The 13,716-nt window shown below is 38.1% G+C and overlaps 1 protein-coding gene across 8 annotated transcripts in view; it reads right to left on the reverse strand.

Annotated features, from left to right (window-relative positions):
• PHF8 (PHD finger protein 8) overlaps nucleotides 1–13,716 on the reverse strand; it is an 82,812-nt gene that overhangs the window by 53,256 nt on the left and 15,840 nt on the right. For all 8 annotated transcript variants that reach the window (XM_081277253.1, XM_081277251.1, XM_081277254.1 and 5 more), the window contains 4 exons: nucleotides 5,241–5,326; nucleotides 4,762–4,870; nucleotides 1,414–1,574; nucleotides 644–785 (listed from right to left, as the gene is read on the reverse strand). In XM_081277253.1, coding sequence (XP_081133379.1) covers nucleotides 644–785; nucleotides 1,414–1,574; nucleotides 4,762–4,870; nucleotides 5,241–5,326 — 498 coding nt within the window. The remainder of the gene's footprint in view (nucleotides 1–643; nucleotides 786–1,413; nucleotides 1,575–4,761; nucleotides 4,871–5,240; nucleotides 5,327–13,716) is intronic.

Raw genomic sequence — 13,716 nt, forward strand, 5'->3', positions numbered from 1 at the left:
CCACTGTGGGAAACAGGACCTTCCTACACAGTTTGTTGTAACTTCCTGTGAATCTCTAAGTATTTAAAAATTAAAAGTAAAAAAAAAAAAAAACATAAATAACTAGACAGTAAGCATCCCTAAGGGTAAAATGACATGTTATAATTTCTTTTATTTCCCAGTCTGTATACAGAGAAGACTATATGTATCTATTGAGTACATGAGTCCAAATGGAATCATCTAAAGTCTATAATACAGCTTTGTTTTCATTTTATCATTAGAGAAACAACATGGGGGTAATTTTAGTCAATCTATTTCCAGGGACAGAAGACTTATCCCAGCCGTAGTTAGACAATGACCAGGACACAAGCTAAATACTGGAAAAATTTGGAATGCTGTCCTAGGCCTTGAAGGAGACAAAAATTAAAAGAAACTATATAATTTTTCTAATGTTAGAAACTCTGGAAAAGAAATATGACTTGCTCATTATAATGGGAATGGCTACCCTTGAAAGTATAACACAAATCCCATCCCAAAGGCTACAACAACCAGGAAAAAGGGAAAGGAACACAAATATATACTCAGCATACCAGCAGTTGCAGACACCTTGTCAGAGTTTTTTTTTTTCTTTTTTTTTTTTTTTTTGTTACCCTTGCCCTCCTACCTGGTATCAGAGAATTCCAAACTAATGACATTGAGGACTTTCTCCCTCTTCCCGCTGTAATAATATTTCACAAAATCACCAAGCTTCATCTTGCAGTCAGCCTGACGGGCCACATCAATCACATCAATCTCCTTGTCAGAACCTAGAGTAAAGAGATTGGTTCTGTACCAAGTGAAATCAAGGAAAGGGGAAGACTCACTGGTTTATCACAAGCATATGGCCTTTTACTCAAAACTACTGTCCTTGAATGATGTATATATGTATGCACGTGTGTGTGTGTGTGTGTGTGTGCATTAAGGAGGTAAGGTAGGAATACATCACTTACACTTACTGTAGACCTATGTGGTGGGTCCAGGTTTGCTAGGACTATGAAACTACCTGACAGAGAGTTCCACATAGAGTACATCCTACCTTCCTTGGCCCTATTTCCTTATTCTCTTCTTCTATCCCCCCCAAATCATGTCCAGAGTAACAACTGGCATATGAGGGTAAGAGTCAAAGACACTTATCTCAACTGAGGACAATAAAGCCATGATCCCTAAAATTCCACAGGTAAAAATGGGGCTCAACCTAATTTTTGTGGTCTATTAAGAGGAAAAAAGAGGAAACTTAAGATTTTGGCTCTAGCTTTACCCAAGAATGACTCCAGGCAAGCTATTCAGATGCCCAAGGTGACTAGAAAGTAAATGCAAAAGATGGATTGGAGGGAAAGGGACATAGATCTTGGTAAGAGTGGAATATGTCAGTTAAGAGGATCTGCAGTGTCTTACCAACATAGTGTTCCACATCCCTCACAGTGAATGATGGCGAGGGCAACGTCATTCCCAACCCATCCTTCTTCAAGACCAGGATGGGTACACTGAAGCTATTCTCTTCCAGAAATTCCACAGTCAACTGATTTCCAGTGGGCTTCAGAATTACTTCATCTGAGCTGTGGGCCACAGGAAAGAAATCTTGAGTCTGAGGCTGGGCTCACTAAAGGCCTCATGGGAAGCTATTACTCAAAGAGTGGGGTCATCCCCCGGGGAGCCTCATATGAACTGGTGACTAATGGCATAAACCTCATGTGCCAGGGAAGAAACAACCTGTCCAAGGCTAAAGATAAGGTCATTGGCAAAGTTCAGGAATATCCAGTCAATAGGGTGCTTTTCTCTGGATGACAAAAGAAGAAATCAGGAACAGCCTGGCTAGGAAGAAAAGACACATCTAATAAGATTAGCTGATTTGTTTTAACCCAGAGCAACAGCATTCCATTTAAAACATTAGCCAATGAGAGTATTTTCTCAACATTCTTAATTAGCTAGGAAACAAGAGTTTTTCTTTTTTTATTTTTTAAAAATATTTTTATACCTTTATTTTATTCATTTACTTTTATGTGGTGCTGATGATTGAACCCAGGGCCTCACGTGTGCTAAACAAGTGCTCTACAACTGAGCCACAATCCCAGCCCAACAGGAGTTTTAAAAAGAACATGCTGGTAAAAAGATAAAAGACTTAAGCCTGGCATGCTGATGCATACTTATAATCCCAGAAGCTTGGGAGGCTAGGACAGGAGAATCAAGTTCAAAGCCAACCTCAGCAAAAGCGAGGTGCTAAGCAACTCAGTGACACCCTGTCTCTAAATAAAATACATAATAAGGCTAGGGATGTGGCTCAGTGGTTGAGTGCCCCTGAGTTCAATCCCTGGTACTAACAAAAAAGGATAATAGACTAGCTGGGGATGTACCTCAGTAGCAGAGCATGTGCTTAGTGGGCACAAGACCCTGGGTTCAATCCCCAGCACCACAAAAAAAAAATATATATATATATATAAGTGTATATATATATATATATATATATATATATATATATACACTATTTGACAAGTTGTGTTAGGACAAACATATTAAGAGCTTAATATCTATCTAACTCTAAGTGGTCCAAAGATTAAATTGCAAAAACTAAAGCCATAAGGTTAGTGGAAAAACCATGAAGCGCCAAGGCCCAGTAGTCACTAAAATTAGTAATAAATAAATTTAACTAAATAAAAAATTAAAAATTTCTCCAAGGAAAGCTGTTATAAATTACTAAGAAACAGTAAAACAATTGAAAAATTATCAATATAAGCAGATGGTTACCAGACAAAGAAATAAAGATGAGGGCTGGGATTGTGGCTCAGCGGTAGAGAGCTCAAAAACACATGTAAGGCCCTGGGTTCAATCCTCAGCACCACATAAAAATAAATAAATAAAATAAAGGTATTGTGTCCAACTACAACTAAAAAAATAAATATTTAAAAAAGAAAGATGACATATAAATGTACAAAAATCTATTTACCTCCTTCATAATTAAACTAATACAAGTAGAAACATTTTATCTTATCAGAAGGGCAAAAATAGTTTGATAATAAATAATGTTGGCTAGGATATAGGGAAATCAGCACCCTTAACACATTGTCTGTGGAAGTATGAAATGGTGCAAACACAATGAAAAAAATGGCAACATTTAAAATTTTAAATCCCAGCCTCTTTGACCTAACAATTTCACTGAAAGACAGTAAATCTACATATATGTTCACCACATATGCAAAAATGTTAAGTACATAGATATTCACAGAAGTATTTTTCTAATACCAAAATATCTGCACAACTTAAATGATCATCAATAGAGAACTAGTTAAATAAATGTTGTATCCAAATAATGTAATACTAAATAGCCTTAAAAAGAATGAAGAACATCAGTATATGTGTTATGGATTTATCTCCAAGATATATAGTTTAAGTTAAAAAAGGAAGATAAATATATGGTCTCCATTTGTGTCCAAAAATAAAAAGAGCTGAGCACATTAGCACATGCCTGCAATCCCAGCAGCGTGGGAGGCTGAGGCAGGAGGATCACAAGTTCAAAGCTAGGCTCAGCAATTCAGCAAGGCCCTCAGCAAGACCCCTTTCAAAATAAAAACTAAAAAGAACCAGGGATGTGGCTGAGTGATTAAGTGCCACTGGTTCAATCCCTTGTTTATAAAAAGAAGAAAAAGAAACATACATGCAAGGTTATTTTTGAAATAATTCACAAGATAATAAATGACTTAGAAAGGACCTAAGAGGTCTGGGGTGGAGAAGAGACTCACAGGCCTTTAAAAAAAAGCAAAAAAAAATATATTAAGATGAAAAAAAAATAATACTTAATCCTAAATAACACTTCAATCACAGAAAACCTGAAAATGCCCCCTCCAAAAAAAAAAAGTAAAAGAGTTCTTCATTAACTTTTAACTCATTATCTTTGCTCAATTCATAAATTATTTAATCTATTTTTAATAAGGCAGCTCAATAAAAAAAAGGAAAAAGAAACTTCTTTTTGATTGAAAAAAGAAATAGATGACCACTCAAAAATTTTTATTTTTAAAATGTTTCCTCTTCTCTGCCCAGCGTGGTAGTGCATACCTGTAGTCCCAGCATCTCAATAGACTAAGGCAGTAAGTTTTTAAGTTCAAGACCAGCCTCAACAACTTAGCAATGCCCTAAGCAACTTAGCAAAATGCTGTCTCATAATTTAAAACGGGGGCTGGGATGTAGCTCAGGGGTATAGCCACTGGGTTCAATCCTCATAATATTCACAACAACAACAACAATAATAAAGGTCTGTGGATGAAAAAAGACTTAGAATGGTCATGGTTAGGAATCTGATAAGAGTTCATTATAAGCAGCAATTAATCCCTAGTACCAAAAACAAAGTTTTTCCTTCTCTACAATGAGAATTAAATTTACTTATTTTTAAAGATTCCTTCCAGCGGGTTCTAACACTTTGTGGGGGCATATAAATATCATCTTCTGGCTTTTGGGACTACTACCTCCCAATTACTGCACGCTCTTGTTTGTTTATTTGCAGTGGTGGGGACTGAACTTAGGGTATTGTACATGCTAGGACAAATTTTTACAAGTGGACTATAATATATTGTGCACATCAAATTAAACTTTAGCTATTATTTCTCAGAAACTGACCAAAACAGAAATTTCCTCCCCAGAGGGAACTTAAGGAGCCCAGAAAATGTCCATGAATGGGGTGACACCTAATAGCACAGACATTGGAAAAGTTGAGAAGAGATGGGTTCCAGCCTCCCAGAGCCCTACGGTCCTCACCTGTCAAAAGTCCTACTGCGGAGTTCTCGAATGAACATAGGGCTCCCAGTCTTCACTGGCTTCCCCTTATGTGTTTCATGCCCTTTTGAAGATCCACGGCGTTTTTTCACTAAGCCAGAAAAAGACACGAGATCATGAGTCAGAGTGCCCGTGATCTATAATTCCAAGAACAAAGGCCTCAACAGATTCTTCCTGTCTATCAACCCCAAAACGTATCAGGAGTCAATGAGGCTCTCAGACTCAGGAAAGTTCCTATTGAAGATGGGTGCTTTCTCTGGGCAATCCCTGGGAAGGAAGACAGATAAAGCTATACATTTCTGTCCTCTTGTTGCAGCAGCTGCTGACCTACACAGGTTTCTGCTATTTCCTAAAGATGATGAATCTGAAGCACTCAGACAAAGGCAATCACCCTCCCAAGCTTCCTTTGTTCTCTCCCTCCTTTAGACCAACTTCTGATGGAAACTCTAAGATCTACTTACTAATGGAGGGACCATGTAAGACCTCACAGTTGGGGCAGTGGTACAGGTCAATGTCAGCAGCCTTCTCCTCTTCAACTCCAACACAACTGGAAAAGAAAAAAACGGCCAAGGTTTATAAAAATATTATTTCCATAAGGTATAGAACAGTGTTGTTCAGTACAGTAGCTTGTCAGCATGGTAGCTATTACATATGACTATTTACATTTAATTAAAATTAAGTAAATTTAAAATGCAGTTCCTTGGGCTGGGCTATAGCTCAGTGGCAGGGCACCTAGCATGTGTGAGTCACTGGGTTCATCATTAGCACCACATAAAAATAAAACAAATAAAATAAAGGCATACTGTCCATCTACAACAACAACAAAAATTTTAAAATAAAACAAAATACAAGGGCTGGGGATTGGTAGAGTGCTTGCCCCACATGCACAAAGCCCTGAGTTCAATCCCCAGCACCACAAAAATAAAAAAGTAATAAATTAAAAAAATAAAATGCAGTTCCTCTATCACACTAGCTACATTTCAAGTGTTCAGTGGCCACATGTAGTTAGTTGCTACCATATTGAACAGATTATGAAACATTTTCATCAATGCAAAATTTCTTCTGATCTAAAATAATTATGACAAAGCTACACACAGTAAAGCTTCATTAAGACTTAAAATAGTCAAAGCTAGAAGATATTCTATCCACAGAAATATAATATGAACCAAATATGTAATTTTACGTGTTCTAAATAGCCACATTTCAAAGGTAAAAAGAAATAGGGAAATTAATTTTAATAGTATTTTATTTAATTATATACCCAATATATCCAAAACACTTTTTCAACATATAGCAGAGGGCTGGGCATATAAAACAGTGGTAGAGCACTTGCCTAGAATGTGTGAGTCCCTCAGTTCAATCCCCAGTGCCACAAAATCAACATATAATCAACAATCAACATATAATCCAAATTTTAAACTATTGAGATCCTTTATTAAATCAAAAGCACTAAAAATATTTTATAGTTAATAATGTTTATGAGTGATTATTTCTTGCTTTTTATTTGTATTTTCTATCTCTACAAAGAAATTAGACCATGCTCATATACTGTCTGGGATCAAGATCCCAACATACTACAATATTCCCAAATAATAATTCTGTGTCTGTAAACCTATAGCTTATCAATAAATTGTGGCTCTCAATATAAACTTTGAGGGGTTTTCTTTAAAGACTCAATCACAAAAGTATATAGCACAATCTGGCACACAGTAAGTAATCAATAAGTGATAGAAAAATAGTATGAACAAAAATATTAGCTAAGTAAAAAATTTATTTTGGAAAAGGATTGGTCTATTATAGACCAGAAATAAAGAAAAAAATACCCTGGATCCTTTGCCACAGAAAGTCTAAGAAGCATTGTACACCTTGCAAGTGGAAGCTCTTGCCTTGCAAACAGAAGCTCTAAGTTCCCCAAGATCCTCTCATAACTCAGGGCAGCACTGTGAGCAGATATCACCCTCACCCTCCAGTGAGATAAGATCACCTCTCCTCTACCTTTGTGTAAGATCTCCCATTCCTCTCAGTTTCATACTATGTAGCTGTACTACTTTCTGTTCTTTTTCATCACTGCCAGTACCCATTTCCCCAATAAACCCCCCTTTATCACTGAAGAACCTACTCACAGATTCATTTTACCCTAAGTCCTGCCAATATACTATATGGTATCAGCATCAACATGGAGGCCCAACATCCTGGGCTCTTAGTTCTTTGATTTTCTCATCTTCCAACAATATTACCTTCACTCCTATTTCAGCTACCAACTTTCATGGCCATCCCCCAGATATTGTCAACAAAGAGCAATCGCTTCATCTCTGGAATATGAAATTTATACATCACTCTCTCTGACCACAAGTATATACTTCCAGCACTCACTCACTACACCTTGCTTTGTCCTTAGAATATCTTGATCCTTCTACTTTTCACCTATTCACCTCTTCTCAACTTTGTTCTATTTTCCTATCTAGCTTAGACTCCATAGCTGGGTATGGTGGGGATCATCTGCATCCATAACCTAACCAGGAGGCTGGGGCAGGAGTATCAGATTCAAGGCCAGTCTGGGCAACTTAGCAAGACTCTATTTTCAAAATTAAAAAAATTAAAAAGCTGTGAGCAGATACTGTGACACTAAGGAGGCTGAGGCAAGAGGATCACAAGTTCGAGGACAGACTCAACAACTTAGCAAGATCCTCAGAAACTTAGAAAGACGATGTCTCAAAATAGAAAATAAAAAAGAACCAGGGATGTGGCTCAGTGATAAAGCATCCCAGGTTCAATTTCCAATACCAAAATGGAATGGGGACACTGGGGATGTAGCTCAGTGCTTGCCTAGCATGATCAAGGCCCTGGGTTTGATCCCAAGTTTGGGGGAAAAAAAAGAAAGAAAGAAAAAGATCCACTATTCCTCCCTCCAGCATTCTCTTACAGATATCCTCACTTGCCCCACTGCCTTCCACCCCATGTAAACTCCAACCATGGCTCAATCCAACTACATAAAATTGTACCACTGGATGTGGCTAGAGAGAAATCACACATTGTATTGGGGGCACGATAAGTTTACACTGTCCAAAATAATCCTCCAAAAATTCCCTACTCAGCTCTTCCCCATGATCCACAGTGGATTTCAAATCTCTGATCTACTACTTCCCTCTTCTTTCTCAGCAAATAACCTTGCTTCCTACTTCTTAGAGAAAATGAAGTAATCAGATAGAAACTATCTAATCTTCCCACCATCAAATCTACCTCCTTATAAATCCATCTTTTCCTCCTCCTACAATGAAAGTACCCCTTTCTTTCCTTCTAAAGCCAGTGCTTAAATCCAGGTAACATCTTTTCTTACATTTTCAATCAATTATTCCTTCTTTCTGCAGTATCTGCAACCTCTTCCTCTTTACCTCATTCAAAACAGCATTTAAACAAACCCATTGATCTTTGCAAACAAAAAAAGATAAGACCCATCTATGCACTTTCCTTTCCTCGCTGCTATCTCATCCTCTCTAACTCTTCACATCCAAACCTATATATTTCATAATTACCCTTTTTTTGAATAGGTTATAGTTGTACATGGTACAATCTTCAAAAGGCACAGTAGTATATATAGTAGAAAGTTTCCCTATCACTCATAGTTGCTCAGTAATAACCAGAGGTGTTCTACCAGATTCAAAATGATGAAAATTATTTTTAGGGTTGCAATATTTACTTTCTCATTGCCTGCTATATAGGGTGACTGTAGTTCCCAGCTTCTTTAAAACAGATCTCACCAATGACCCTAATCTCTTCATTAATATATGCATTAAGCACTTATCTCCTTTATCTCACTTGACTTCTTGGCACCATTTCCATACTTCGAGCCCTGCACTCTCTCCATTGATAAGATTTCTACCCCTGACTTTCATAACACCCCATGGGCATGCTGATGCCTATTCCTTTAGCTAATGTTTAATGAGATAATATTTAATGAATATCTACTAGGCCATGGTTTAGGGGCTGGTAAGACAAAGATACAAAACAAGGCATATAAAAATCCCTGCCCTCATAGAGCTGACATTCTTGCAGGGAATGCAAACAAGAAACAAGATAAACCAATACAATCAATCAGTGATGTGTATTGTAATTAGATAGTGAGAAGAGCCAAATAGAAAAATTAAAGCAGGAAAGAGAATATATGTGTGTACATCAGTTGAGTATGCTTGGGATAAGAAGTGCTTCAGATTTTCAAGTTTTTCTGATTTTGGAACATTTGCATACACACACACACACACACACACACACACACTGCCTTGTTTTGTATCTTTGTCTTACCAGGCCCTAAACCATGGCCTGGCAGATATTCATTAAATGTTATCTCATTAAACATTAGCTAAGGAATAGGCACCAGGGTACCCATGGGTTGCCCATGTATATGTGTATATTCTTTACTAGTTGAGTACCTGTAACATGAAAATCTGAATTTCAGAGTACTTCAGATATCAGATTAGGGATGTCCAACCTGTGTATACAAGTTCACACACACACACACACACACACACACACACACACAATGGGGGTGAGGAAAAAAAATGATTGTGGTGGTGAAATAATAGGTTAGGGAAATCAGGGAATGACTAACCAAATGAGTTTTGAATAGAGACCTCAAGACAATAAGAGAGCAGACCATATGGATATGTGGGAAGAATACCCCAATTAGAATAGCATGCCTAGAATATTCAAACAACAGAAAGGAGGAATATTGCTCTGGAATAGAGAGTGAGGAAGATAGTAACAGTTCAGGAAAGAAATAAGCTCATATAGTAGAGTTTTGTAGGACACTGTTAAGGACTTTGGCTTTTCCTGAGTAAAAAACTAGGGAGTCATAGGAGGATTGTGAACAGGGATATAATATAGTCATATTTGTCTCTATTTGTTCCTTCTGTTTCCTAGTGAACTTTTTCTCTTGTCTAGTCTATAAATACTGCCTGGACACTAGTTCCTCACTTTTCCTCACTGATCTCACTCTCAGGTCCATGTGTCCTGTATACACTTAGAACTCAACACCAGGTATTTCAGCTGAGATTCATAATCTTCCTCCAAATTCCTAATGAGTATTTCTACTTGATAGCCCATTTATATACTTAAAATTCAACATGAAAACTACATTTCTCCTCCTGTCAGCCCCTAAACCTTCTCCCTTCTCCCTCTCCCTCTCCCTCTCTCTCTCCCCCCCTACTTCAACAAATGGTACCATAACTTCACCAGACACTTAAGCCAGAAACCTGGCAGCCATCATTGACTTACCTCTCATCCCTTCCCTTCACTATATTCTGAAGTAGATATCTAGCATCTACTTAAGAATTCAGTCTTGCCAGGTGCTGTGGCACATGCCTGTAATCCCAGCAGCTCAGGCAGATGAGGTAGGAAGATCATAAGTTCAAAGCCAGGCTCAGCAAAAGCAAGGCACTAAGCAACTCAGTGAGACCCTGTCTCTAAATAAAATACAAAATAGGGCTGAGAATGTGGCTCAGTGGTTGAATGCCCCCGAGTTCAATCCCCAGTAACCCCAACAACAAAAAAAAGAAATCAGTCTTTAGAGACAGACCACCTGTGGTTCTTTGTCTTTTGTTGGGACTTTCCATTTTGTTTATATATATATATATATATATATATATATATATATATATATATATATATATATATATATATTTGTAATGCCAGGGATTAAACCCAGGGCCTCACCCATGCTAGGCAAGGGCTCTACCACTGAGCTATATTCCTAGCACTTCAACTATATTTGAATCCTGGCTCTGCACTGGGGACATGGTAGCACAGGACTATGATCCCAGAAACTTGGGAGGCTGAGGCAGGAGGATCGCAAAATGAATGCCAGTCTCAGCAATTTAGCAAGAGCCTGTCTCAAAATAAAAAATAAAAAGGACTGGTGATATAGCTCAGTGGTAGAGTGCCCCAGGGTTCAATCCCAAGTAACGTGGAAAAAATAAAATAAAATTCTGGGAATGCTGCTTACTAGCTTTATATTTAACCCCTCTGTGCTTCAGTTTCCTCATCCTTAAATTATCTAAAGTAAATGAGCTGTTAGGCATGGTGGTGCATGCCTATAATGGCAGTGATTTAGGAGGCTGAGGCAGAAGGATCTCAAATTCCAGGCCAGAATCAGCAACTGAATGAGACCCTGTCTCAAAATAAAAAATAAAAAGGGCTGGGGACGTGACTTAGTGGTAAAGTACCCCTGGGTTAAATGCCCAGTACCCAAAATATAAATAAGTAAGTAAATGAATAAACATAAAGTGTTTAAAATAGTGTCTGAATAAATGTTCTAAATTTCTAGCACAGGCTCCGCTGTCTCACCACACACAAAACAAATTCAAAAGTAAAATTATTAAGAATTTCAGAACAATGTCAGAGCAATAATCTCAGGTGTGGGGCCTCATGTGATTACAGTAATCATATGCACATGAATCCATCCTGACCTAAAAAGCAGGCTGGGGATGTCAGTGGTAGAACACTTGCCAGCATGGATGAAGCCTTGAGTTCTATCTCTAGCACCTCAAAAAAAGAAAACTAAAAACAAAAAGCCAGCTGAACTCTCTGTATTATGTTCTTTCTTATCTCTGGGCTTCATCACACATGGCTCCCTCTACCTGGACCATTCCCATTCTTCTTCCCTGCTGCTGTGGCATCCCCCACCCACACACACACATACTCTATCCCTATTTCAGTCCTCACCATGCTGACCTGCAACTGCTCACTTAGTTGCTGTCTGCCGTTACTACATTTACTAGACTATATATTCTGACCAACAAAGTCCTTGCCTTCTCCATTTTGCTGTCTTACTCAACATTCACTGACCTAAGTAACTCCTGAGATCAGGAAGACAGATGAAAATTGGGTTTCTGGGGGCTGGAGTTGTGGCTCGGTGGTAGAGTGCTTGCCTAGCATGCGTGAGGCACTGAGTTCAATTCTCAGCACCACATATAAGCAATTAAATAAATAAAGGTCCATCAATAACTAATAAAAATATTTAAAAGAAAGAAAATTGGATTTCTGGCTGCACTGTCTTAATAATTACCACCTGTTGGGGCTGGGGATGTGGCTCAAGCGGTAGCGCGCTCGTCTTGCATGCGTGCGGCCCGGGTTCGATCCTCAGCACCACATAACAACAAAGATGTTGTGTCTGCCAATAACTAAAAAATTGTGTCTGCCGATAACTAAAAAATAAATATTAAAAAATTCTCTCTCTCTCTCTCTCCCTCTCCATCACTCTCTCTTTTAAAAAAAATAATAATAATTACCACCTGAAACCCAGAATGGTCAGTACTCTTTTGTTTTCAATGGCTTCCATAATGAAGAGGAGAATTATTATAGGTCCAGTTCTTGAAACTAAGATGAATTATCCCCAACATGTCCTGCAGAGCCTGGCACATGACAGGCACTCAATAAATATTTATTAAATAAATGAATACATAAATTAACAGATATTCATTATACACAGGATACGGCCCTCATGGAGTGGATGTTCTAGAGGGAGAGACAAACAGGTGGTGCCAGAATAGTTTCTTAAGTGCTAAAATAATAAAGCAAGGTAACAGGACAGTGAGTGAATGAGTAAATTTGAAGCCTGCACAAAAGGAACTGAGAAAAAAACTGAGCTATAAACTTAATATATATTATTATATTCAATCTCCATAATATCAGGGCATTCAATAAAGTATTCAGAGACATAAAACACAGAGGTTAAAAATACAGACTTGAAAACCAAACTGTCTGGATTTGAATCTCACCTTTGCCCCTTACTACCTGTAAGTAGGCATTATATAATTTTTTCTGTGCCTGTTTTTGAATCTGTGAAATTGAAGTATTCACCTTATAGGGTTGTTATGAGGATTCAATAAGCTAAAATAGATAACATATTTAAGAGTACCTGACACATGATAAATAATAGCTATCATCACCATCAATATTATCATAATTTAACAGATGGGCAATATGAGTCCAAGTAGTTAAGCAAATTGCTGGCAACTAAAAAAAATATAGCTGGATGTGGTGGCATACCTCTGTAATCCCAGTGGCTTGGGAGGCTGAGGCAGGAGGATGTTGAGTGCAAAGCCAGCCTCAGCAAAAGCAACTCAATGAGACCCTGTCACTAAATAAAATACAAAATAGGGTTGGGGGGTGTGGCTCAGTGGTTCAGTGCCCCTGAGTTTAATTCCTGGTACCTCCCCTCAAAAAATAAAATAAATAAATTTAAAAACTAGTAAGTGCTTTTGGTGACAAGATCCAGTCCTTCGAGAAAACAATCCAGTCCTGCCAAGAACATCAGATTTCACTGTCCTTTTCAGCTTCTTCAGTACTTACCTTTAATAAAATATTTGATGCCACCCGCCCCCCCCCCCCAACTAGCAAATAGCAGAACAGGACAAAATTTCAGGTCTTCATGACTTCATATACCACTAAACATGTAACTAGAATATAATGTGGGTCATTAATAGAGCCAAATGCTTCAAGAACAGACAAGTGGGCACTCAATTCTTTCAGAATTATGGAACTGAGTGGGAGCTGAAGGTTGGAGACGACTGAGAGGTTACAAGGTTTGCTCAAGAGCCTGTCTGGATGATCCGCTCAATCTCTGCTCTCTGAAAGTACTCAAGGAGTCAGGTCCTGTTACTCCTGTGCCCTAGAAAGTATATCTTCATTCATGAATAAGGTGGGAAAGCAATATATTTTACCTTCCTTCATTCAAAACATAACAGAAAAATTCAAGTCAATCTCTGGTTTCCTAAAACCACATTGACCATACAAAACACAATTGTAAAACCAGAAGCAGAGGCATCTACCATTCTCATCAGTGGTTCCCCAGGCCTCCAGACACAGAGGACCTGAAGGGGTGCAAGATGCACTGAACAAGTTTCCAGGGCACTCCTTTGTCTATCCAGTTGAGACACATTA

The sequence above is a fragment of the Spermophilus citellus genome (genome assembly GCF_964194105.1).
Source record: "Spermophilus citellus genome assembly, chromosome: X".
Classification (NCBI taxonomy): domain Eukaryota; kingdom Metazoa; phylum Chordata; class Mammalia; order Rodentia; family Sciuridae; genus Spermophilus; species Spermophilus citellus.